Source organism: Mytilus californianus, unplaced genomic scaffold (assembly GCF_021869535.1).
Source record: "Mytilus californianus isolate M0D057914Y unplaced genomic scaffold, xbMytCali1.0.p SCAF_9, whole genome shotgun sequence".
NCBI classification, from domain to species: Eukaryota; Metazoa; Mollusca; class Bivalvia; order Mytilida; family Mytilidae; genus Mytilus; species Mytilus californianus.
The window spans coordinates 50,021,959-50,045,476 of record NW_026262745.1 but is presented as its reverse complement, the minus strand read 5'-3'; the positions used below and the strand labels follow the sequence as shown (position 1 = coordinate 50,045,476).

Genomic DNA, 23,518 nt, shown 5'->3' with positions numbered 1-23,518 from the left:
TTGGCCCCTAATTCCTTAACTGTTGGTACCATAACCCCCAGAATCAATCCCAACCTTCCTTTTGTGGTATTGAACCTTATGGTAAAATTTTATAGAGATCCATTCACTTAAACTAAAATAAGAGTGCGAAAACCAATGTGTCTTCAGACGACGACGACGACGACGCCAACATCATACCAATATACGACTGCAAAATTTTTTTGCGTTCGTATAAAAAAACTCACAATAACTTCTGAATTTACAGTAGTCTTGTTTTTTAATTTGTTCACAAGTTTTCTAGATTCTGATTGATTTACATTTATTACAGACACTTTTCTCTTGATTAAAACATTATGTTGAACTGTCGGTGATTGCAAACCATTAATATATAAAGCCAATGATGTTTTGTTGTTTGAACAAATATTTATTAATGCCTTCTAAAAATGGAAGACTGAGTATCTTCCTTTTTTTACATTCTTCCTTTCTTCTTAAATATGACCCCTTGAATGTGTTCAGTTTTGTTATAAAAATGGAAATGGCAGAACTAAATAACAAACTAACTTGAATATATTCTTGTTCTTGTACAATTATGTGGGTGTTACTTAATACCAGTAGATCATAAGTGACAAATATGAATACAAAGAGCTGTGTTAATTAATATGATATGTCTAAATACCTTTATATCAAATATAATAAAAACAATCAGATCTAAATGATATAAATTAAAATTAAATAATGTCCTATGCAGTCATGTCATACCATTTCCATACTTTTTGCCATCTCTTGTAGCTGCTTTGAGAGATTCTGCAAAAAATGCAAAAAAGAAATCAAATATTTTGAAAAAGTCAGTCTGCACCTTGTCCATTAGTCTGATGCCCCAGACTAGTAAAATCTTATTTCGGAATAGTAAGTATTTGCTAAACTTTGTTTGGACACATAAAAAGAATGTCGAAATCTTGGTCTTTGGACAAGTAGTTGGAAAAGATTGCAGACTGAAAAGGCAATGTCTTTGTAGAAGAAAATGAAATACACATAAAGAATATTTATGCAATGTCCTACATATAAAAGTTATTTGTTCAAGGCTCGAAAACAGGTAGAATGCATGGATTTGCTGAGCATTTATATGCTGTTACAAGCCAAGTACAAAAAAAATTTATAAGACAATGTTTGGTTGCTATATTTATACTGCAACTGTTCCAAATGAAATATTTTCGATGCCCCAGACTAGTAAAATTTTATTCAGACTAGTAAATTTTTGCAAAACTTTGTTTAGACACAAGAGGAAAATGTCTGAATATTTGTCTTCAGACTAGTTGTTGGAAAAGATTTTGGTGCCGACTGGTTTTAAATCACTTTTTGTTGTGCAGATGTCTATTGTCCATGTATATCAATAGGATTCTCTACAAATTGCTTTACAGAGAAACATTAAATACGAATTCAGGAATATTAATTTCAGCTGGCAAGAAATTACAACCATAACCTACTTCCCATTACACAAGCTTACTACAAAGGAACCACCTTGGAAGGCAGATTTGTAAATGAGAGCAACAGATATTTATTTCAGACAAGAATATTTCATAAAGTCTGATACCTTGAACTGTGGAATGGTCATTTCAAAGGCATGTGATGTTAGTTTTCCTGAGGTATCTGCTACTTTTAAAGTCATGGAAACAAATGTTGAATTGAGATTCCTGCACCCATCAGAGCTTACAGCAACACCTAATTTCCACTGCATATCTATTAGCTAAAATAAAACAACTGAATAATATACGAAGTTCTAATTTTGCTAGAGATATTTTTTTTTTCTTTTACATCAAAACCTGTTCTTGTATCCAAGCTTCTTTTATAAACAAATGAAATTAAAGATATGACTGTATTTGATCTCAAAAACATTCAAAAATAAATTGAACTTTGATCAATGTTTTCAATGACATTCTTTTTTTTTAATTCCAACTTATGCTTTCGACACACACAAATGTAAATGTTATTGACAATGAGTAACACAGAGCTTAAAGTATAAGGCTGTCTGGTAACCTGTGATAATGGTGATATGAGGCATTCTTGTATGTTTGTACAACTTAGTGGTGGCAACTTTTATTGATAATTATCCTTTTATTACATTTTCACACATCCACAATATTACTGTTAATTCAGAAATAATTGAGTGCATATAGTATTGCGATTTTTTAGGTATGGACAAAAATTCAAGATTAATTATTGAGATTTCAGGAAAAGCTGCATAGAGATATATGTATCAGATATCAGACTAAGAGATCTTATTATAGTGATACATACCCAGTTGCATTATTCGAATTAATAAAAACCTTGCAATAACTTCTGAACTTACAGTACCTAAATTGTATACTCTTTTTCACTTTGACAATTTCTGAAATCACAAACATTTAAATTTGTAATAGGTTGAATGAAAAATAATTATCTAAATTCAGGGCAATGAATTCAACCATCAATTTTTTTAAGAAAAAAAAATATAATTGGTAAGTGTTGAAGACCCATTGGTGGCCTTGGGATGTTTTCTGCTCTTTGGTCGGGTTTTTGTCTCTTTGACACATTCCCTGTTTCCATTCTCAATTTTAAGATCTAAGAATATATAACAACACATAAATTACCTTTCCTACATCAAACATGGGAAATCTATGATCAGTCTTCAATACATCCCCCTACAAAATGGAGAGAAAAAATGTTAATTCTCATATTTGATTTTTTTATTTTCTGTTTTTAGAAATACATATATAAAAAAATGTCCATTCTTTTCATTATCAAAAATGCGTAAAACAGCATTTCTTTTCTATTTATTTACTTTAATTTTTTTTATCAGCGTAAAATAGGGTTTTCTTGTTATTTGTCTAAAATAGTCCAGTAATAAAGATACATCATGCATTATACTCCCAAATGCACTTTCATTTGTTTGGAGGATGGACAATACCTTTTCACAAATAAAGTCCAATAACTCCAGAAAATCATCAAATGAAAAAAGTTGTTACTTTTCTTGTTTATTTCATTTGCTTAGAGGGTGTAACTAATGTGGTGTTATATCCTGTGAACATTAACCCTCACCTTTTCAATTACTCAAAAAAGAAGCAATTCATAAATTTTCATAATCTAATGGTAACTCTTTCATTTATCTCTCTATTGTGTAAAAAAAAAATTGTGAAAATTTGTTGAGCCAAATTCACCTAGTAGATAACTACAGATGGATGAACACACACAAGTAAGTCATAATAGGTTCATTATTTGTATGACAGACCTGAAGTAAGGCTATTTAAAATTATGAAAGGAAGATAATTTATTGACACATTTTGAATCATTTTCAAAACTTATAAAGGAACATCAACCTCAAATCTGGTGGATGATCATTTAAAAACATACAATAATAATGTATACAATCAGTTTAACCCCGCCACATTCTATATGTGCCTGTCCCAATTCAGGAGCTTGTAATTGAGTGGTTGTTTGTTGCTCTTTATCATACTTGTTTTTGTCGTTTATTGTTTTGTATAGTGTGTTCTTGTTTTGTGCTGTTACACCACTATCCTAGGTTAGGGAAGGGTTTGACACCATCTAACTAGTTTAACCCCACCACATTCTGTATGTGCCTGTCCCAAGTCAGGAAGCTGTAATTCAGTGGTTGTCGTTTGTTGCTTTGTTACATATTTGTTTTTTGTTCATTATTTTGTACATAAATTGGGCCATTAGTTTTCTCGTTTGCATTGTTTTACATTTGTCATTTCGGGGCCTTTTATAGCTGACTATGCGGTATGAGTTTTGCTTATTGTTGAAGGCCATACGGTGACCTATAGTTGTTAATTTCTGTGTCATTTGGTCTATTGTGGCGGGTTGTCTCATTGGCAATCATACCACATCTTTTTATAATCAATCAAAACTATGTTTAATTTCATACAGGTCATAGCCAAACCTAAAGCTTTACATTTTTTTTTTAGTTGAGGCATTTTTATTCAATATCTTTGACTAATGTTACTGCCAGAAGTTAAACCTTTCAGACCTATTCTTATTGCCTTTTTCTATTTTCATTCGAAATTCTATCAATATATTGACAATCTACTACTGCTAATTAAGAATAATTAATTTTCTAATATTGATGATCTTTGAACATTTAATTGCATAAGCAGACATGCGCTCCCCTTAGAATAGAAACAGGCAGATATGAAAGAAAAGAAATACATGTAATAACATGTTTTTATTGTAATAATAGTATTGAAGATGAACTGCATGTTTTATTAAAATGTCCACTATACGAAGATCTTAGACACATATTGTTTTATGAAGCTGCAAATTTTAATGTTCTCAAACAAATATATATCATACATAATATGTATATTATCAAAACTGTATTTTAATATTGCTTGTATAGTCTCTCATAAATCTTTTAAGATTGGCATATACAATGTTAATGTAATGTTCTTGTTAACTGTTTTGTGTACCTGTATGAATATTTTATTGTGTAAATACATGTAATTGTATGTGGTGAGACTATCATATAATATTGAGTCTGAATCTGAAAATCTGTTTTTTCAGAACGACAAAGGAGTTGCATTTATCTTTTAGCAGTCCTTTTCTAATGAAAAGTAAGACATAACTGAAATATATCTTATCAAGAAGATTATTGTCCTTACATATTCTTTCCAATTACAAGCTATATTCTCAGAAGTTTCTTCTGTAAATTTCAAACTGGACAGAAGTTGCTTCTTCAAGCTGTCATGGTGAACTTTCAGTTTACTTGCAGATCTGAAATTATTAATAGAAATAACTGAGAATGATCATTGGTGTGAATTAAATGGTGTATATCTCAATAATACAGTAACCAAAAGATACCAAAATCTACGTGTCATTTTGCAGAGTCAGCAGGAATTATTCTATTTGCCAGGTATTCTGATTATGCCTTCTTGCCTTGGAAAATCAAAATGGGGGATTAAATCATACAAGAAAGTCAATTTCATGTGTTTCATTTGTGTGATAAAAACTTTTATGGTGAAACAAAATCTGCATTTAAAAGAGTAATTTCTAATGAAAAAAATACAGTGCTACATATAGTCCCCTTATCTTAAACGATTTCTTTAAATTGTAGCAAGGCAGACTAAGCTTAATAATATCACAGCATTTATGGTCCATGTGTGTGTAATTAACAAAAATAACGATAATTTTGAAAAGCTGTCACTATATCACCATATAATAGATATATCTTGCATATAAATTTATCTCTCATAAACGTGTATAATTTCTGTTGTCAAGGCTGCAGGTTTGGTCATATTTGAGAATAGATTTTACCTGTATCCTTTTGTATCTCATCAAAGATCTGTAAGCCCATAATCAACTTTCAAACGTATTTTGTAGAGTAGGACATGTTGCATGGCACAATTTCTGTCCCTATACATCTATACATGTCTGAATATACATGAAATAGTTGCCACTGAACATTGAGCAAACAAAATACAACTACTTATTTATGGTCTTTTTAAACATGGTATACCTGTAAATATATTTGAGTATGTGTAGGATACTTTGTAGATCTTTATCTTCAATATGAATGCTATTCTCTTCAAATTTCTGAAGAAAAAAATATTTGGTCATTAATAAAGACTCTTTTTAAAAATGTTGTTAACAGACTCTTAAAAAAGTTGAAGTATCAGACACAGGATGGTTAGATGCTCAATATTTACTGTCCTAAAACTGCATTGTGTGTCTGCAATGCATGTTTACACAGTTTTGGCTGCAGGATCCAAATTATTCGCATGTTAACTAATTATGTCTCTTTGGGTTGCTTACCTAATTTTGTCAATATAACGGAACAATCATCAACTGTCATACAAGTGGGAGGTTTAGCTAGCTATAAAACCAGGTTTTACCCACCATTTTCTTCTGAAAATGACTGTACCAAGTCTTTTCTATATTTTTCAGTACCGACTGAATAATTCATACTGAAATTGCAGTTTCTTTTACACACAATAACACAACAATGCTCAAGTCTAGAGTATAAAGATATAAGAAGATGTGGTATGAGTGCCAATGAGACAACTCTCCATCCAAGTCAAAATTTAAAAAAGTAAACCATTATAGGTCAAAGTACGGTCTTCAACACGGAGCCTTGGCTCACACCGAACAGTAAGCTATAAAGGGCCCCAAAAATTACTAGTGTAAAACCATTCAAACGGGAAAACCAACAGATAAATCTATATAAAAAACAAGAAACGAGAAACACTTATGAACCACATCAACAAACAACAACTACTGAACATCAGATTCCTGACTTAGGACAGGTGCAAACAAATGCAGCGGGTTTAAACGTTTTAATGGTACCAAACCTTCACCCTTTTTCTGAAACAATAGTGTAACATCACAACATAGAAAGACACACTATAAAATATCAACTGAAATAGCTTAACTCAATCAAAGGACATATTTACACCAATGAACATACAATGAACAAATAAATTTGACCTATGATACAATGCAAATACAAAATAAATAAACTAAGGGAAGAATAATAAAAGTAAAATGTTATATCGGTATGAAATGTTAAACAATTTAAGAAAAACAATATGCTCAAACAAAAATATCAGCCATTTGCAATTATTTTAAACACAGGTAAATGAAAATAATTTTGTTGTTAGGTATACGTGTACAGTTCCAATACAGCAAGGAAATATTTTTACAAAATAAATAATTTTGATGTTCATAGTACAAAGTGAAAATTTATAGTAATACCAAATACTTATCAAAGCTGGTATATAGACCAGATATAACCCTGAATAACATTAAATAACAAAAAAGCATTACAATTAGTAACAACAGGTCAAATAAACAAGAAAGTATGATTTGAGAGTACTCGCAGTAACTGACAGCTAGTTAAAAGCCAAAACAATTAATAATCAAAGAGCTGAAAGCTCTGAGGAAAAATGACGCCACTGTCTCTAATATTGTGATATTTTTTATGCAAGTCTTGATTTTCACATACCGTAATTAGTTTAACATTCCAACATGTCTCATAAGCATATAATTGATATTCGTATATGTGTGTGTTATGTGAAGATGACAACTGGCTGTTTTTTTAGTACAAATGTATAGGTCAAGACTACCTGAATGATCTACAGTATCCAATGACTACTGGCTGTTTTTTTCTATAAATAAATAGGTCAAGACTACCACAATGATCTACAATATCCAATGACTACTGGCTGTTCTTTTGTACTAATAAATAGGTCAAGACTATTTGAATGATCTACAATATCCAATGACTACTGGCTGTTCTTTTGTAAATATAAATAAAGACTACCTGAATGATCTAAAGTATTCTAAGTAATGTGATTTTTGTCTTGCAATTACATTTTTCTAAATCAAGAATATAGACTACTAGAATCCTTTTCAAACCAAATGATTATGAAGAGCCTGTTGTTATCAAGCTCTTGTACCCCACATACTCATTAAATAAGTTTCTAGTGACCTAGTTATTTCTGTTACTTGAAGCAAATTATATTTCTGTAGATTTAGACAATAGTATAATATTGTTTTACTAGTTTTATTTCACCTTGAAGATTAGACAAATAGGGATACTCCTTTGATTTTTTATTTCATGTCAGTCAGGTCGCTTTATATGAAACTTGAAACCACTTCTCTGCCATATTGTTATTTCATAACAACTCTGCCCTTGACCATGTTGACCCATGTAATTGATATTCATTCTTTAACCATATATCATAGTCAGTTAGTTTTTGATTTTGCACTCCCACACCACCTTTCAGGTCAAATGTCTGTCTCCATTTAAGTTAATGACATTGAACAATCATGGTATTAAACACAATTCCAATAGTGATAATGCTGTTATAGTAGGTCACCATATATTCAACTCAGGTAGCATTCCAGTTATTGAAATTTGTGTCAGATTAGAACAATGATCTAGACCTTTAGGAATGGATCTTACAATTTAATATGGAGCCATAGTATGGGACCCCTACACGGTAACAAAAAAAAAACAAGCTTGAAAAGATACAACGTCAAGCGGCAAAATCTATCACCAGAAATTACAAGTCAAGAGAGGATGGACGGGATACGTCTCTAAAATGCTTGCCTAACTGGAACTACAACAAGATCTCCAGACAAGACGAACAAGGAGTTGAAGCCAGAAGTTAATATTTATGTAAAAAGTAGTTGAGGGGCTGATTCCCGCTATTGAACCATACTGTCATTCTATAATATTATTGCGTAAGTATTTCTGTATTGTCCTTGTTATTGGTCCATGTCTTGGTGTATTGGTCTGAGGCGAAGCCGAAGGCCAATACTGCTGGCCGAGGACCAACAATAAGGCCAATACAGAAATACATGTAATAGTATCTTTATTAATTAACTACAGTGTTACAATATTTTTTTATTTCATTTCACAAGAGATAAACATTTTTACCTTGAAGTGGAACTATCCAAATCTCAGTTTCTTTTTATAAGATGCAATATCTAATGATTTGGTGCCGTTTCCATGCATCTTCAGCCTTTTCTCATCTGATGAATTTTTCTACCCTTTCCAGTCACTATAAAGTGTTACAACTTCAATTTAGACACAACACATAAATAGTAATTGGAAAGGTACTGCCATTGCATGAGTAATGCAAATATATTTTTAAAAAAAATAATGTAAGAGTTGAAATTGATACAACTATCCATAAGCCAATTGACCAAAGAACGAAGATTTGCGCAATTACAGAATGCATATGCCTGGTTCGGGTTTAAAAATAAAAGACCGTTTACAAAACATGAGAAGCGAAAGTGAACAGTAAAAATCGACATGATGAAATTATGAGGTCGTCAAGAAATGAACTTTGTGATAATTTACTCGTTCCCTAAACCTAAAATATTTCCATCGTCTACTTTCAACATGCTTTTCAAATGAATGGGACCGTCTTTAACCTAAAATATATGCCATACTGAACGTTTCAGCTTGTTTATGGTGAGTAAATAAAAACTGCGTCGTACAAACAACTGTTTACTTTCAGTTTGAGTTTATCGTGACTTACGATCTAAAAACTAGAGACGTTCCGAAATCCTGTTTTGGCCGGATCAGAACTCGGCCAATACGGAAAAAAATCTGTATTGGCCGAGTTGACATCTTATATTGCATATGCAGTTTTCATCATTTTAAGTACAATAACAGTGTAGTTAATTAATAATGATACAGTTACAGACTCTGCTGCTATAACTTTGTGAACAAAGATTCATACGCACCGCGTGGGTATAACCGTATTACTAATTTCCGATTATTAAAATCTTCGTAAATCTTGATAAAGACCAGTTTCTATCCAATGGATATCAAAATGATTCCGATTATTACTTTTTTAATGATTGTAAAGTTGAAATGGCATGAAAGGCTGACATTATTTAGGAGAACTATTTTGTCTAGCGATTGCTGATCATTGGAGGGTAAAAAGTCCAACACCATAACAAAACGGATCTATTTATCATGTATACATACCGATTGTTTACGATTGTAAGACATGTGCATAAAAGTGAAAGCTCAAATAAATATGAAAAATATAACAAAGGGATAGCTCCAAATACCATTTAATAACAAAAAAACATATGGACAGGTCAAGATATCTTTTTGGTAAATAAAATAACGTATGTAAACTGGTTCCCGTCCGACTACAACACTTTAACAAAGACTTTGTTCGAGTGTAGCGTAATACACGCAGATTCAAGTTAGTATGTAAAATAGTAAATATGAAACCGAGTGCGGTAGGCGGAGGCATAATCAACTTCCGTTAGTTCTGGTCAATGGTATCGGAAACATGCCGCTGATAGCGTCATTTTCCAATAAAAAATCATGCATCAAAGACTAAAATCAACTAAAACACATCCCAGGGATTTAGTATTTCAACGTCATGGACAGTCAAAGAAGACATGACTTGTGCAATGCCAAAAATAAATGTATCGACAGACAGTAAGATAGTTAGGAGTTTAACCTCTTTATAGATCAAAATGAACGTGGGTGTGTCTTATACATCCCGTTTGAAAAGAATACAAATTTAGTTATGTTTTAATTTGCTGATGACAAAATCGATATTAGTGCCAATGTAAACGATATTCAAAGATCTAATTACAACATTGGTAAGATAACCTTTACTAATAAGTTTGTTTAAAGGTTCGATGAGTTTACACGGATCACATAGTGATTTCCACGCTTTAAGTACAATATTACCGTAAAATTTAGGATGTGAAATACCAATTTTAATCAGTTTTCTACAGATACAGCCAAATTTACTAATCAAATCTTTGTATCTATGAAAGAATTTAGTAAAAGTTTTACGTAATTTATGGTAACGAAATCCCTGACTTAATAATTTACCAGTGATGCATTGATTACGTTCGTTAAAATCTATGACATCACTACACACACGGGCATAACGAACGAGTTGGGATACATAAACACTGTATGATGGAGCCAAAGGAACATCGCCTTCTAAAAAAGGAAAATTAACAATAGGGAATGAAAAGTCGTCTCTTTTGTCGTAAATTTTAGTATGGAGTTTTCCTTTAGAGATTGAAATGTCCAAATCCAGAAAAGGACAACTACTGCTGTTTATGTTAGATTTAGTTAAAGTAAGTTCTTTTGGGTAAATTTCTGTAGTATATTTAGAGAACTCTGGATTGTTTAACGAAAAAATATCATCTAGATAACGGAAGGTATTGTTGAAAGTATCAACCAAATGTAACAATGACATGTCTTTACTGAGTTTGGTCATATGCACATAAATGAAGTGGATGCGACAATTAGAATCTAGAAATTCCTATTCATCTAACATATAGGTTCATACAAAAAAAAACTTACTTCTCTTAGTGTTTCAACATCAATTGCTGGAATTTTTAACTGTACGAAAAATAAAACATCATGGCACTGAAAAATAAAAGTGAAAAGTTATTTTTCAATGGGAGACATCAAATTTTGTACCTTTATACTATTTCTTTAAAGTACATCAATCCTTCTTTGGTCACCATGAGCTTGAAGCCTTTGGTCTCCAATGCATAGCTTGTTAATTGGCAATCATACCCCATCTCCTTATTCTAATATTTATAATGTAAACAATTATTGCAAGGCTCCCCTGGTGATTTTCTGAAGGCTATGTTAAATACTCTATTGAACTTTCAAGATTAATTCTTTTTTTAATTCTTTTCCCTCATGGAAAAACTGTATGCTTATTAAAATACCTTCAACAAGCATGTTGAATTCTTTAAATTTTTTGTTTTCTGAATAATGATTTTGCACTTAGTCTTTTGTCATTTTCCTTTGGCTATGGTTTTGTCTGTAATTCCTCATAATCATCATTACAATCATTGAATTTTTTACAAATATTTCCTATATGACACTTTATCATATACAGATTGATTGATTGATTGGTGTTGAACACCACTTTCAACACTATTGTGCTCTTTTGTGGTGGTCAGTTTTTATTGGTGGAGGAAGTCGGAGTCCCCAGAAAAAACAACAGACTTTCAGTAGGAAAACTGACAATCCTAGTCAATTAAGATTGGAGTCGTGTGCACCTGCATATCATATACAGATAAACATAACATAATTAAATATTTTCTTATCTCTTTATCATGTTTATTATGGCCAGCTAATCAGCATAAGTCATGTAAGTACCATGCATTCAAACTTTTCACATTAAAAGATAAATTCTTTTTTTATGAAAATGTTCAAAATATTTCCGAAATGGATGGGATTTCTGTTCAGAATTTATTTTTTCTGTCCTAAAGTACTTACAATATCTGAGAAAACTTCAGTTGGTAGTCTGTTTAATATATCAATTGTGTGATCACATCCTAAAAGATAAGAATTACCATGTGTATTCATTGTTATTAAAAATGTGAAGTAAATTTCAGAAATTTAATTTCACTCCTTTGATGTGGAGATGTGAAAATGAAGAGACAATTCTCACTAAAAAAAAATTTGTGTATTTCTAAAACCAATTTTATTTATCATGATCATCATGATTATGATGATGTTTTAAAATAGTTAAATCGTATGTACTTATTATTCTGAACATCATTTTTTTTTTGCAACTGTGGTCATGGTGATGCCAAAATTCCAATGATTTATCATTCATTCTCATTATTGTTAACAAATATTATCCATAATAAATTCCATTGTTAAAGGCCAAGTGGGATATTGTTCTAAATAAAAATTATGTGGTTCTATTTCTGGCAATCTATATAATTGTAAAATTTTGAAAGTTCCCCAGGAGGCTTTATGGGCAGACAAAGCCCCCTAATAGAGCTACATACATGGTTAATTCATAAACTTTTTATATGATCTACTCCTATTGTTGCCTAGTTTGGGGGTACCGGTATACCCCCTTTTTTCAAAATCCTGGATCTGCATCTGGTTCCTATTTGTGACACCCACCCATCCCTGAAACCTTTCAGGACCCTCCCTTGTTGTCAAGTGTGCTAATACTGGCATGTAATACTCTTAAGGTGTAGACATAATGGGCGTTGACATTGGACTACTGCAGTGTCAGTATATAATTAAATTAGGCTGTCCCACTGATAACATTAGACACCTGTACATAACCAGCAGTCCTGACCTATGTACACCACGTGATGAATACAGGACAATCTTGTGACAATATTTGATTACCTATAATCTGATTAAGATAGTTATACGATTTTGTAACACTAATTGTGACGAAAACTTAAAGATAACAAAACTGTGATCAAAACCTTGTGGTAAATTCTGAAGAACTTCCGCCATAACCCGATTTTAAATCATAAATAGAGCATTTATGACTTCCGAATAAACAATTGGCAAAATGGATACAGTTCTGGATAAATATGGGATACTAGTTTGTTTTGTTATGGTATTTTTAGCAGGAACTTCGCTTGCAGGTCCTTGGCCAGCTCCATACAAGTAAGTTAATTCTAAAATCTGTATTGTAATCGGATATGGCCAGGTAAAATATACGGAAAAGATAACATGAAGATCAGGATCGGTGTGTTTTAATATCAATACAAACACTTCGGGCTCGGGGATCTCAACATTCCTTTAATTGTTCGAAGGTCTTTTAATGTCAATATTAACTTATCATTGAACTTTTACTGTTACTTATTTCAAAAATTAAAGAAAAAAACTTCTTCTTCTTCTTCTTCTTCTTCTTCTTCTTCTTCTTCTTCTTCTTCTTCACCGTATTTGCAGAGTCACCTCGTTAAAAATATATGCGTTTATTTTAAAAATAAATTTAATTTGATTCAATTTACCTTGTTAATATAGTTAAATGTTAATTGAATAAAACAAAGGTAAAATGGTAATTTCATGTATTTACACTGTACACATGTACATCCGTCTGACAAGAAATTATAAAACTTATATTATTTTAAAATGGATAAAACTCTTTGATGATAAGACTTTTGTTTGCTTTATCTGCATGCAGTTAAACATTTCCAGTTGCAATACTAAACGTTACATGGTTTCATAGTCTTGACTAATGGATATATATATAGAGAGAGACATTAATTGTCGAAATCCGGATATGGTGTACAAAAACCTTTGCACCTTTTGTTTGCGGTATATCATCTTTTCCGCAAGTTTATTGTTTTCTGTTTAGTATTAAATTTTTAATTAAGATCCATTTATTACATCGGTGATCCGTTTATTTGGCAATCGCCAATGGCAGTCAGCAGGGTTTAAGAACATTTGTTGTTCGACCTGTTAGTCAAATGCATTTTGTTAAAATATACTTTTTCACTTTTTTGGTCTTTTGGAAAATGTTGTTTGTGCTGTATTTAGACCCCTCTAACAAGAAATTTGTTTTGCATGCACACGTATAAAAATTGCGGTTTTTATCCAACGCAATCATAGGTTTGAACGTTGTTTTCAATTTAGACTTGTTTATATTTTTTCGTTTGGGCTTGTATTATATTTGCCTTCGGGTTTATATGATCCGTTCATCCTATTTTGACTCCTCAAAATTCAAGAGTCTATCCTAAATTGAGGTAAATTGTATGGCTTTCCAAATACCGTTTCGATTCCTAACGTACATCACTGAAGAGACATTAATTGTCGAAATCCGGATATGGTGTGCAAAAACCTTTGCACCTTTTGTTTGCGGTATATCATCTTTTCCGCAAGTTTATTGTTTTCTGTTTAGCATTAAATTTTTACTTAAGATGCATTTATTACATCGGTGATCCGTTTATTTGGCAATCGCCAATGGCAGTCAGCAGGGTTTAAGAACATTTGTTGTTCGACCTGTTAGTCAAATGCGTTTTGTTAAAATATACCTTTTTCACTTTTTTGGTCTTTTGGAAAATGTTGTTTGTGCTGTATTTAGACCCCTCTAACAAGAAATTTGTTTTGCATGCACACGTATAAAAATTGCGGTTTTTATCCAACGCAATCATAGGTTTGAACGTTGTTTTCAATTTAGACTTGTTTATATTTTTTCGTTTGGGCTTGTATTATATTTGCCTTCGGGTTTATATGATCCGTTCATCCTATTTTGACTCCTCAAAATTCAAGAGTCTATCCTAAATTGAGGTAAATTGTATGGCTTTCCAAATACCGTTTCGATTCCTAACATCACTGAAGAGACATTAATTGTCGAAATACGGATATGGACACGGTACAAAAACCTTTGCACCTTTTGTTTGCGGTATATCATCTTTTCCGCAAGTTTATTGTTTTCTGTTTAGTATTAAATTTTTAATTAAGATCCATTTATTACATCGGTGATCCGTTTATTTGGCAATCGCCAATGGCAGTCAGCAGGGTTTAAGAACATTTGTTGTTCGACCTGTAAGTCAAATGCGTTTTGTTAAAATATACTTTTTCACTTTTTTGGTCTTTTGGAAAATGTTGTTTGTGCTGTATTTAGACCCCTCTAACAAGAATTTTTTTTTGCATGCACACGTATAAAAATTGCGGTTTTTATCCAACGCAATCATAGGTTTGAACGTTGTTTTCAATTTAGACTTGTTTATTTTTTTTTTCATTTGGGCTTATATTATATTTGCCTTCGGGTTTATATGATCCGTTCATCCTATTTTGACTCCTCAAAATTCAAGAGTCTATCCTAAATTGAGGTAAATTGTATGGCTTTCCAAATACCGTTTCGATTCCTAACGTACATCACTGAAGAGACATTAATTGTCGAAATCCGGATATGGTGTACAAAAACCTTTGCACCTTTTGTTTGCGGTATATCATCTTTTCCGCAAGTTTATTATTTTCTGTTTAGTATTAAATTTTTAATTAAGATCCATTTATTACATCGGTGATCCGTTTATTTGGCAATCGCCAATGGCAGTCAGCAGGGTTTAAGAACATTTGTTGTTCGACCTGTTAGTTAAATGCGTTTTGTTAAAATATACTTTTTCACTTTTTTTGTCTTTTGGAAAATGTTGTTTGTGCTGTATTTAGACCCCTCTAACAAGAAATTTGTTTTGCATGCACACGTATAAAAATTGCGGTTTTTATCCAACGCAATCATAGGTTTGAACGTTGTTTTCAATTTAGACTTGTTTATATTTTTTCGTTTGGGCTTGTATTATATTTGCCTTTGGGTTTATATGATCCGTTCATCCTATTTTGACTCCTCAAAATTCAAGAGTCTATCCTAAATTGAGGTAAATTGTATGGCTTTCCAAATACCGTTTCGATTCCTAACATCACTGAAGAGACATTAATTGTCGAAATCCGGATATGGTGTACAAAAACCTTTGCACCTTTTGTTTGCGGTATATCATCTTTTCCGCAAGTTTATTGTTTTCTGTTTAGTATTAAATTTTTAATTAAGATCCATTTATTACATCGGTGATCCGTTTATTTGGCAATCGCCAATGGCAGTCAGCAGGGTTTAAGAACATTTGTTGTTCGACCTGTTAGTCAAATGCGTTTTGTTAAAATATACTTTTTCACTTTTTTGGTCTTTTGGAAAATGTTGTTTGTGCTGTATTTAGACCCCTCTAACAAGAAATTTGTTTTGCATGCACACGTATAAAAATTGCGGTTTTTATCCAACGCAATCATAGGTTTGAACGTTGTTTTCAATTTAGACTTGTTTATATATATATATATATATATAGGGCCTTATATATTGCGTAGGAACCCTCATTTTTTGAGTGAATTAAAATCTAATTTTTTTTTTTGAAATTTCAATAGTATTAAATTTAATCTTAAAAAAGTGAGTTTGAATGATCATGATGATTTCAAAATATAAGATTTAACTTAGAGAAGTCTAAAAGGAATAAAATGATTTGTATCTATTGTCTAGATGTAAGAGACATGGGGATATAGAGTTAACTTAGCTGGTTGCATAAAATACTTCGCATACTAAGAATCCAGTTAAGTGGTTTAAAATATGATAAAACATTATGTAGTCGTCGACTCTCATGACCGATAGCATCCAGAGGTCATTTCCGTGAATAAACAATAAGCTTTTTTTGACAGTACTTTAATTTTTTCTTCCGGCCCAGTTTTGTTTTTGGCATTATATTTATAGTTCGTAACTACATCGCACACGTGTAGTCTTCAACATTTTATAATGAACAAACTGTAGCATTGTCGATCGATCATCTTGCATAGAATTCCACTATAAAACTTGTGGGTTGTGGGCCGTTCGTTCGGAACTTAATTGCCACGATGGACGGTCACCTAAACATGCATAACGGGGGTGATGGTGTAGGCAAGTTATGATGAAGAACATCAACATAACCATTTTTCCTTTGAGAAGTTTAAGGTTTGTCAACTGTGTTATACAGAGTACAAGGATGAGTTTTTGTGTGATAACTGTTTAATAACTGTTCAGCATCATGAAATAGTTCAATTATAGATGTTGTAAAATTTCAAAACTTTGTGCCAGCTATAAGAAAGTCAGAAATATGTCACTAGCTAGGTATAAGTCCGAATAGTAAAACAGTTAAGGAGGCAATTGAAAATTAAAAATGTATGTTTAAGATGCCATGGAAAGATATATATGATAATAGAGTATGCCATATCAATCCAATGAAACGTACGCCTCAATCGTGTAATCATCGCAATTGACTTGTTAGTATGTATTATTCAAATTTTAATATGTTATATAATTCTAGACGCTATACTGTAAGACCTCAGTCGAACCCATACTGTAATGCAGGTGTCATTTCTTTCTGCCCGACGGGCGAGCCAGATAATATCATGCCCGAATTCAATCCCGGTGATGTCATAGAAATATATGCTCTGAAGAAACCCGTCTGGCAATTTAAATTTGGTGATGTCCTTGGAAAATTAGTAAGTTAATTTACATCATTTATCACATAAGTATATCTACTTTTCTATTTTCTCAACAACAAAATGGTGTACCTAAAATTCAGAATCAAAACATAGCTAATCTAAGTTGCAGTATTTGAAGTACCAGAGGCGACATAGCACAATCATGTTCATTGCAGTAAGAACAGCAGGATGCTTATTATATATTTTAAAGTTCAAGTCTAACCTTAACCAAGTTAACGTTGAAACTGAATTTCAATTATAAACGACTCGAACGTTGTTCAAGTCTTGTTAGATCTGTTTACAAATATGGAGTAAACTCTAATGTGAAACTAAAAAAATAAATGACTATTCTTAAAATATCGAATAAAGAAGATAGTGGGAGGGACTCGCTTGAAGAAAGAAATACATGATATGTTTTTTTTTTCTATAATCATCATAAATTTCTTGTCTGCTTTAAGTATTACATTTTGCATTCCAATCGGCCACCAAATAAGTCCTTGTTGACTAGTAACTGTTGCTGTAAAGTTGTTTTTTTTTGTTTTTTTTTTTGCCGCATGCAGAGAGAAGAACAAATTAAAATCATTTCAACTCTATCCACAAATTTTTTGATGTACATGATGTAAGACAGAACCGCATGTCCACATCGCAGCTACATATATCTCGCATTTCTGGGAAAAATTGATATCAATGCAAAACACTCTTCAGTAAGCGACTCAAACATGAAATGTGATATTTACTGTGATTATAGAAAAGTATTAACAATACGCATTCATGTAGTTTATTTGGTTTTACATCAATAAAATGTGTGGTTGGTTTCACTTTATCAATTTCAGAACATAATGCACGATGCTTTAGGATTTAAAAATGTAAACACTGGTATGAATTACACCATGGAATGGTATGAGCTATTTCAACTGATGAACTGTACGTTTGCACATGTGCTTAAAAATGAGACAATACAGTGGTGTAATCAAGGAGCTGTGTGCATCTACCCTGGAATCAAGGACAGATTGTGGTCGGAAAATGGAACATTAGCAAAAATAGCAACAACTACAGGTACTAAGCGTTCGAAAACAGGATTCTGTAGGATTAATATATAATGACAAGCAACCCCAAAACAATCTGTTTGCATATAGTTTCAGAGTAGAGATGTGTTACAGACTGTTTCTATGACAATAGCTATCGCAAAACAGTAGAGGTCTAGATTTAAAATGAAAGGAGCAGAAAAAAATCCGACTGAAATCACTAAGACACACATTTCTTACAGGGGAGAGGAGTTCGCCCTAATTCAAGGACTCGACACTGCAAACACTCACTTAAATAAAGTACCAGCATGAGCAAAATTGATTGTTGTTTGCATAACGTCCAGCAGTAAACAGTTCATATAAATAAGAAGATGTGGTATGAGTGCCAATGAAACAACTCTCCATCCAAGTCACAATGTATAAAAACTTTTTTTTAAAAGTAACCAATTATAGTTCAAAGTACGGCCTTCAATACGGAGCCTTGGCTCACATGCATGTTTGAGGCAAGAACAAATTAGCCAGAACTTTAATAGGTTGATCCTGCAAAGTGGGTCATACAGGATAAAGGACGGGAAATTAAGTCTAACATTGGAAAACCAGTGTATGTAGGACAGTGACAATCTTTGCTAGCTAAGGGTTATGATCCGCTCGCCTCCTCTTTCATGGGGCTGAATATTACGTCTTGGCTAGCAAAGATGGACAGGGGCGGATATTTACACAGAGTATTTTGTTTTAAACTTACTCTTTTATTCATTTAGTCAAAATGGTACAAAACATTCCCTATTAGTGCTGTCTAATAAATGTAATCGGTGATACAGTCAAATTGTGAGATGAACATCAAGGTAAATTTTAAAGTTACTGGAAAACTGTATTCTTAAGTTTACAAATTTCTTATTTTCAAAGCATAATAAGGACCAAAAGAGTGATAATTTATTGGCTGCTTCTCCGCTAAGCACGCGACATTAAGGAGAAAGAGCAAAGACTGGTCGGCTCGGAGTCAGAATAATGTGTCCGGGTAAGGTAACTTGTTTTCCTGCGGACTGTTACCTTGTGAACAAGCACGTTATAATTAAATCCGGCTCAGCGTGTCGGTCTAGTACAGAGCAGGGTTAATATTCATATTACATTAACATGTTCTCGTCCTGAATATGCATATTAATTTGCCTCTGGACGTTAATCAGCCATCCATCATCATCATCTGTATATTCGTATTCAGTATTTTGTATTTCTATATTCAGGATCAGTTTTCAATAGTTTTTCTGACTGGGTGCTTTGGGATAACAGGACTGGTCTGTTCTACGAAACATGGACTGTGAAAGATAAACCAGGTTTGTACTTAAATCATAGATAACAAATAGGTTCTGTAAATTCAGAAATTATAGCGAGGGTTTTATTAATGCGAATAACGCGACTACTTGAGTATCGCAATAATAAAAACTCGCATTCTGATATCAAAAACATATATCTGTATGTAGCTTTTCCAAAATTCGCATTTTTGGTAATTTTTCAAAAATCGCAAAAATAAATGCACGCAATAAATTCTGAATTTACAGTAGTCTCCATTCGATAAGAAATAAATTGCTTCGCCGAGCGCAGCTGGATTCGACTGCAGAGGTCCGACCCTGAACAGTTGGGACAAAGAATGGACACAATATTCGCGCTTGATACAGGTCTGAATTTGGATTGTAATTAAATATTTGAAACATAATAGGTTTCTGACACAGAATAACTGTAGTCAAACTTAGAATTGGTTATATGATTTGAATTTATATTCAATTTTTTGCGTTTGTGCAATACACTATGCTGTTGCGAATTGACCCCCCCCCCCCAAAAAAATAAATAAAAATTAACCCCCCCCCCCTTTCTTTGGCAAAAAAAAAAATTAATTTCTGAAATCTTAAATGAGAAAAAATTGTCCCCCCCACACAATTCCCCTCCCCCCATTTTTTCACACCCCCCCCCCCCCCCCCCACCCCTTTTTCCAGAAAAAAAACTCTTTCCCTCAAGATATGGTCATAATCTCAATTCAAATTTCCGATGGAGTTTGCAACCATAATTACCCATTTAAATACATAGTAACTTCTAAAAATAAATTGACAGCTAATCACCTCAAGACAATCCAACATTTCTTTATATATAATTTAAAAGCAGTGTAAAGGAGGTAATCCAAACATAACATTGTACTTTTTTTTAATTGTCCATTAACCAGGAAACCCTTGTTTTTCCACCTTTTTTGCCCCTAATTCCTTAACGGTTTGAGCCATAACCCCCCAAAGCCAATCCTAACCATCCCTTTGTGGTATGGAAACTTGTGGTATAATTTCAGAGAGATCCATACACCGTTCCACAAGTTATTGTCTGGAAACTAGAAAAATGCTTATTTTGGCCCCTAATTCCTGAACTGTTAGGACTATAACTCCCAAAATCATTCCCAACCTTCCTTTTGTGGTTATAAACCTTGTGTTTAAATTTCATAGATTTCTATTTACATTTACTAAAGTTATTGTCCAGAAACCAAATGTCTTCGGACGACACTGACGACGACGATGACGTGATACCAATATACGACCGCAAAATTTTTATAAAAATCTATTTTTTTCATAAATTCTAAAAATGAAACTCAAAGTAACATACAATAAATCAAGTCCATATTCTATTTTGATATTTTTTCATAAAAAATAAAGAAGTTTCAATATTATGCTTGTAATCAAGTAAAACAGTTATGTGTTGCCCTAGAATTTATGAAGCATAACTTATTTGTTTAATAATATATACTAGCGGACGCATCTTATTTTTATTCTTTCCACCAACCCAATAGCTCTACTGGCATTATTGAAATTTGCGGTTATAAAATTTTGAAAATCATTTTAAATTTAGAAATGTATCTTCCCCATGCATAGCTGCGGAACCGTAACTCTTATGGTCCTTTTTATATTTTTTTTTATTTTGCAGTCCGCAAATACATGTAGTCAAAAAATAACATAAAGACCTAAGAGGTCTGCAAATAGTCAAAAAATAACATAAGGACCTAAGAGCTATGGTTCCGCAGCTGCCTCATGCACAACTCAGATTGCATGTCCCAGTTTGGCTTCACAGTGGGTCCTTTTTTTGGTTTTATCAGCTCTTAAACAGTGTAATAGGTTTTTGATTTACTTAAGCAACACTGAAAAAGACATAACATATTATAGTGCACATCTGGTGAAGTAAGATTGACACTGTCTTCTTGCATCAAATATAGATATATGTGGGACTGTTTCATTGATGTGAACCCTAAAACTTCTTTCATTCATATATGCTATGAATAGCAGAGGTAAGCGTAACATTACATATTGCTAGATAAGCCATCAAAGATATCATTTTTTTAGAAATTACTGCATGCAAGACCCATTGGTGGCCTGTGGCTGTTTTCTGCTCTTTGGTCGAGTGTTGTCTCTTTGACCCATTCCCCGTTTCCATTCTCCACTCTATTACTATCATAATATAAAATGTGAGATCATTTGAAACAATTCTCAATAATTTACTGTACATGTATTTCATTATTCAAATTTCACTTGGAATTTTTTGTTTTGTTTCAGATGGGAATACTTGGTTTCAGCCTTTTGACTGTGCTAGCTGGGTGATACGTGCCTTGGATGAATTTGGTCGACTTGGTGTCAGTTTTAATCAAAGTATTAATTTGAATTATACCAAAATTAATCTCTATTCTGCTCAACCAGAATATTTAGGAACTTCTGCAGAAGTGTTTGATAAAAATGCAAATAAAACAATGCAGACTTTTGCACAAAATATAGTGAAGTTTTACACTAAATTCCAGTCACAGAAAAAATGGGAAGAATTAGCTATAGAAATATTAGAAGATTTATATGATATATTTGAAAGAAATGATCCTTTCTTCTTGTACTACAATGATGCCTACTGGCGTCTCAATTTGACATCTCCAATAGCAAAACTGACTTATGAAGAAAGTCCTTTACCTAAACCAGGAAAGATAGATAACAAGTTATACTTTGAAAAACATTATCCATGAGTATATTACAGTAACAATGAAAATGTTTCACCAAAGAAATTCTGATTTCAGTATTTTGTAAATAGAAGCATATTTGATTGGTAAATAAAAGATTCTACAACGGAAGACAGGTTTTAAAGAATTATGTGGTGAAGTTTGAGATCTTCAATAAAGTAATATAAACAAATGATCCTACTTTTGTCTTTATTCATTTTTATACTTGAAACACAAAATTGCAATGTAGCAGATACAGCATATAATATAAAAGTATTTGAAAGAAATGATGAATATCAATTTTCACCAGGCTTATAGTTTGTTGACAAAGAGCAATTTCTGGGTTTAGAATATGTAATTTTACATATCAAATTCATAAAAAATATTCATTTCATTTGATTTGAAAATCAAAATGTGATTTCCAAAAAACAACCAATATCAGCACACAAATGACTAAATGTAATTCATAGTAGATAGTATTTCATGTAAATTGTTTGATTTTGTAGCACACTAATTATTATGCCATTTCTTATATAGTATTTTTAAACTCTGGGTATTCAAATGACAGTCTTTTTACACTGGACTTAAAGGTGATATCTCTCTTAAGCTGTAGTGTGTTTCTGTTAAACAGTTTCTTCTATGTGTTTTAACATACTGAGAAGCTTAATAGTTTTTCAAAATGGTTGACACGAGTATGAGTCTGGATGAGGGAATCTTTATTTCAGTATTCTTTAAATGTTTAGGCCATTTTTCTCTTTTCTATATTCATTTTGCCAATTACTCTCTAATCTTTTATATAAGCAGCCCAGTATTCATTATTCTTTATTACTTAGGCCCATTTTTCTGTGGTCTTGGTCCAAAATTATCTATTCTATAAATAATCCTCAAAAGTGTATTAGTGATTTTTAAGAGTTATGTCCCTTAATACCTAAAGTCTTTCTTCTCCAACTGTTTTTTATTTTTTGTGTATGTGCAATGAAAATAAAAATGGTGTCATAAAATCGTGTTAGGTTGTTGTAATTAATGAACTTCACAGTAAAGAATAAAACACAAATAATAAAATTGAGAATGGAAACGGGGAATGTGTCAAGGAGACAACAACCCGACCAAAAAGCAGAAAACAGCCTAAGGCCACCAATGGGTCTTCAACACAGCCAGAAAATCCTGCACCCGGAGGCGGGCTTCAGCTGGCTCCTGAACAAAAATGTGTACTAGTTCAGCGAAAATGGACGTCATACTAAACTCCGA

At 32.3% G+C, this 23,518-nt stretch overlaps 2 protein-coding genes across 2 annotated transcripts; one reads left to right on the top strand and one right to left on the bottom strand.

Annotated features, from left to right (window-relative positions):
• Positions 1-524: 524 nt before the first annotated feature.
• Positions 525-12,908, bottom strand: LOC127714845 (COMM domain-containing protein 6-like). Its single transcript, XM_052220880.1, has 8 exons — positions 12,721-12,908; positions 11,762-11,820; positions 10,829-10,894; positions 5,486-5,562; positions 4,632-4,743; positions 2,607-2,657; positions 1,571-1,723; positions 525-783 (listed from the first exon to the last, which is right to left on the bottom strand). The coding sequence occupies exons 1-8, from the start codon at positions 12,749-12,751 to the stop codon at positions 733-735; spliced, it is 600 nt and encodes a 199-aa protein (XP_052076840.1). The 5' UTR covers positions 12,752-12,908; the 3' UTR covers positions 525-732.
• On the top strand, positions 12,810-22,454 carry LOC127714842 (ceroid-lipofuscinosis neuronal protein 5-like). Its single transcript, XM_052220878.1, has 5 exons — positions 12,810-12,907; positions 17,086-17,263; positions 18,079-18,301; positions 19,509-19,598; positions 21,846-22,454. Exons 1-5 carry the CDS (start codon positions 12,810-12,812, stop codon positions 22,295-22,297), a joined length of 1,041 nt encoding a protein of 346 aa, XP_052076838.1. The 3' UTR covers positions 22,298-22,454.
• Positions 22,455-23,518: the final 1,064 nt, after the last annotated feature.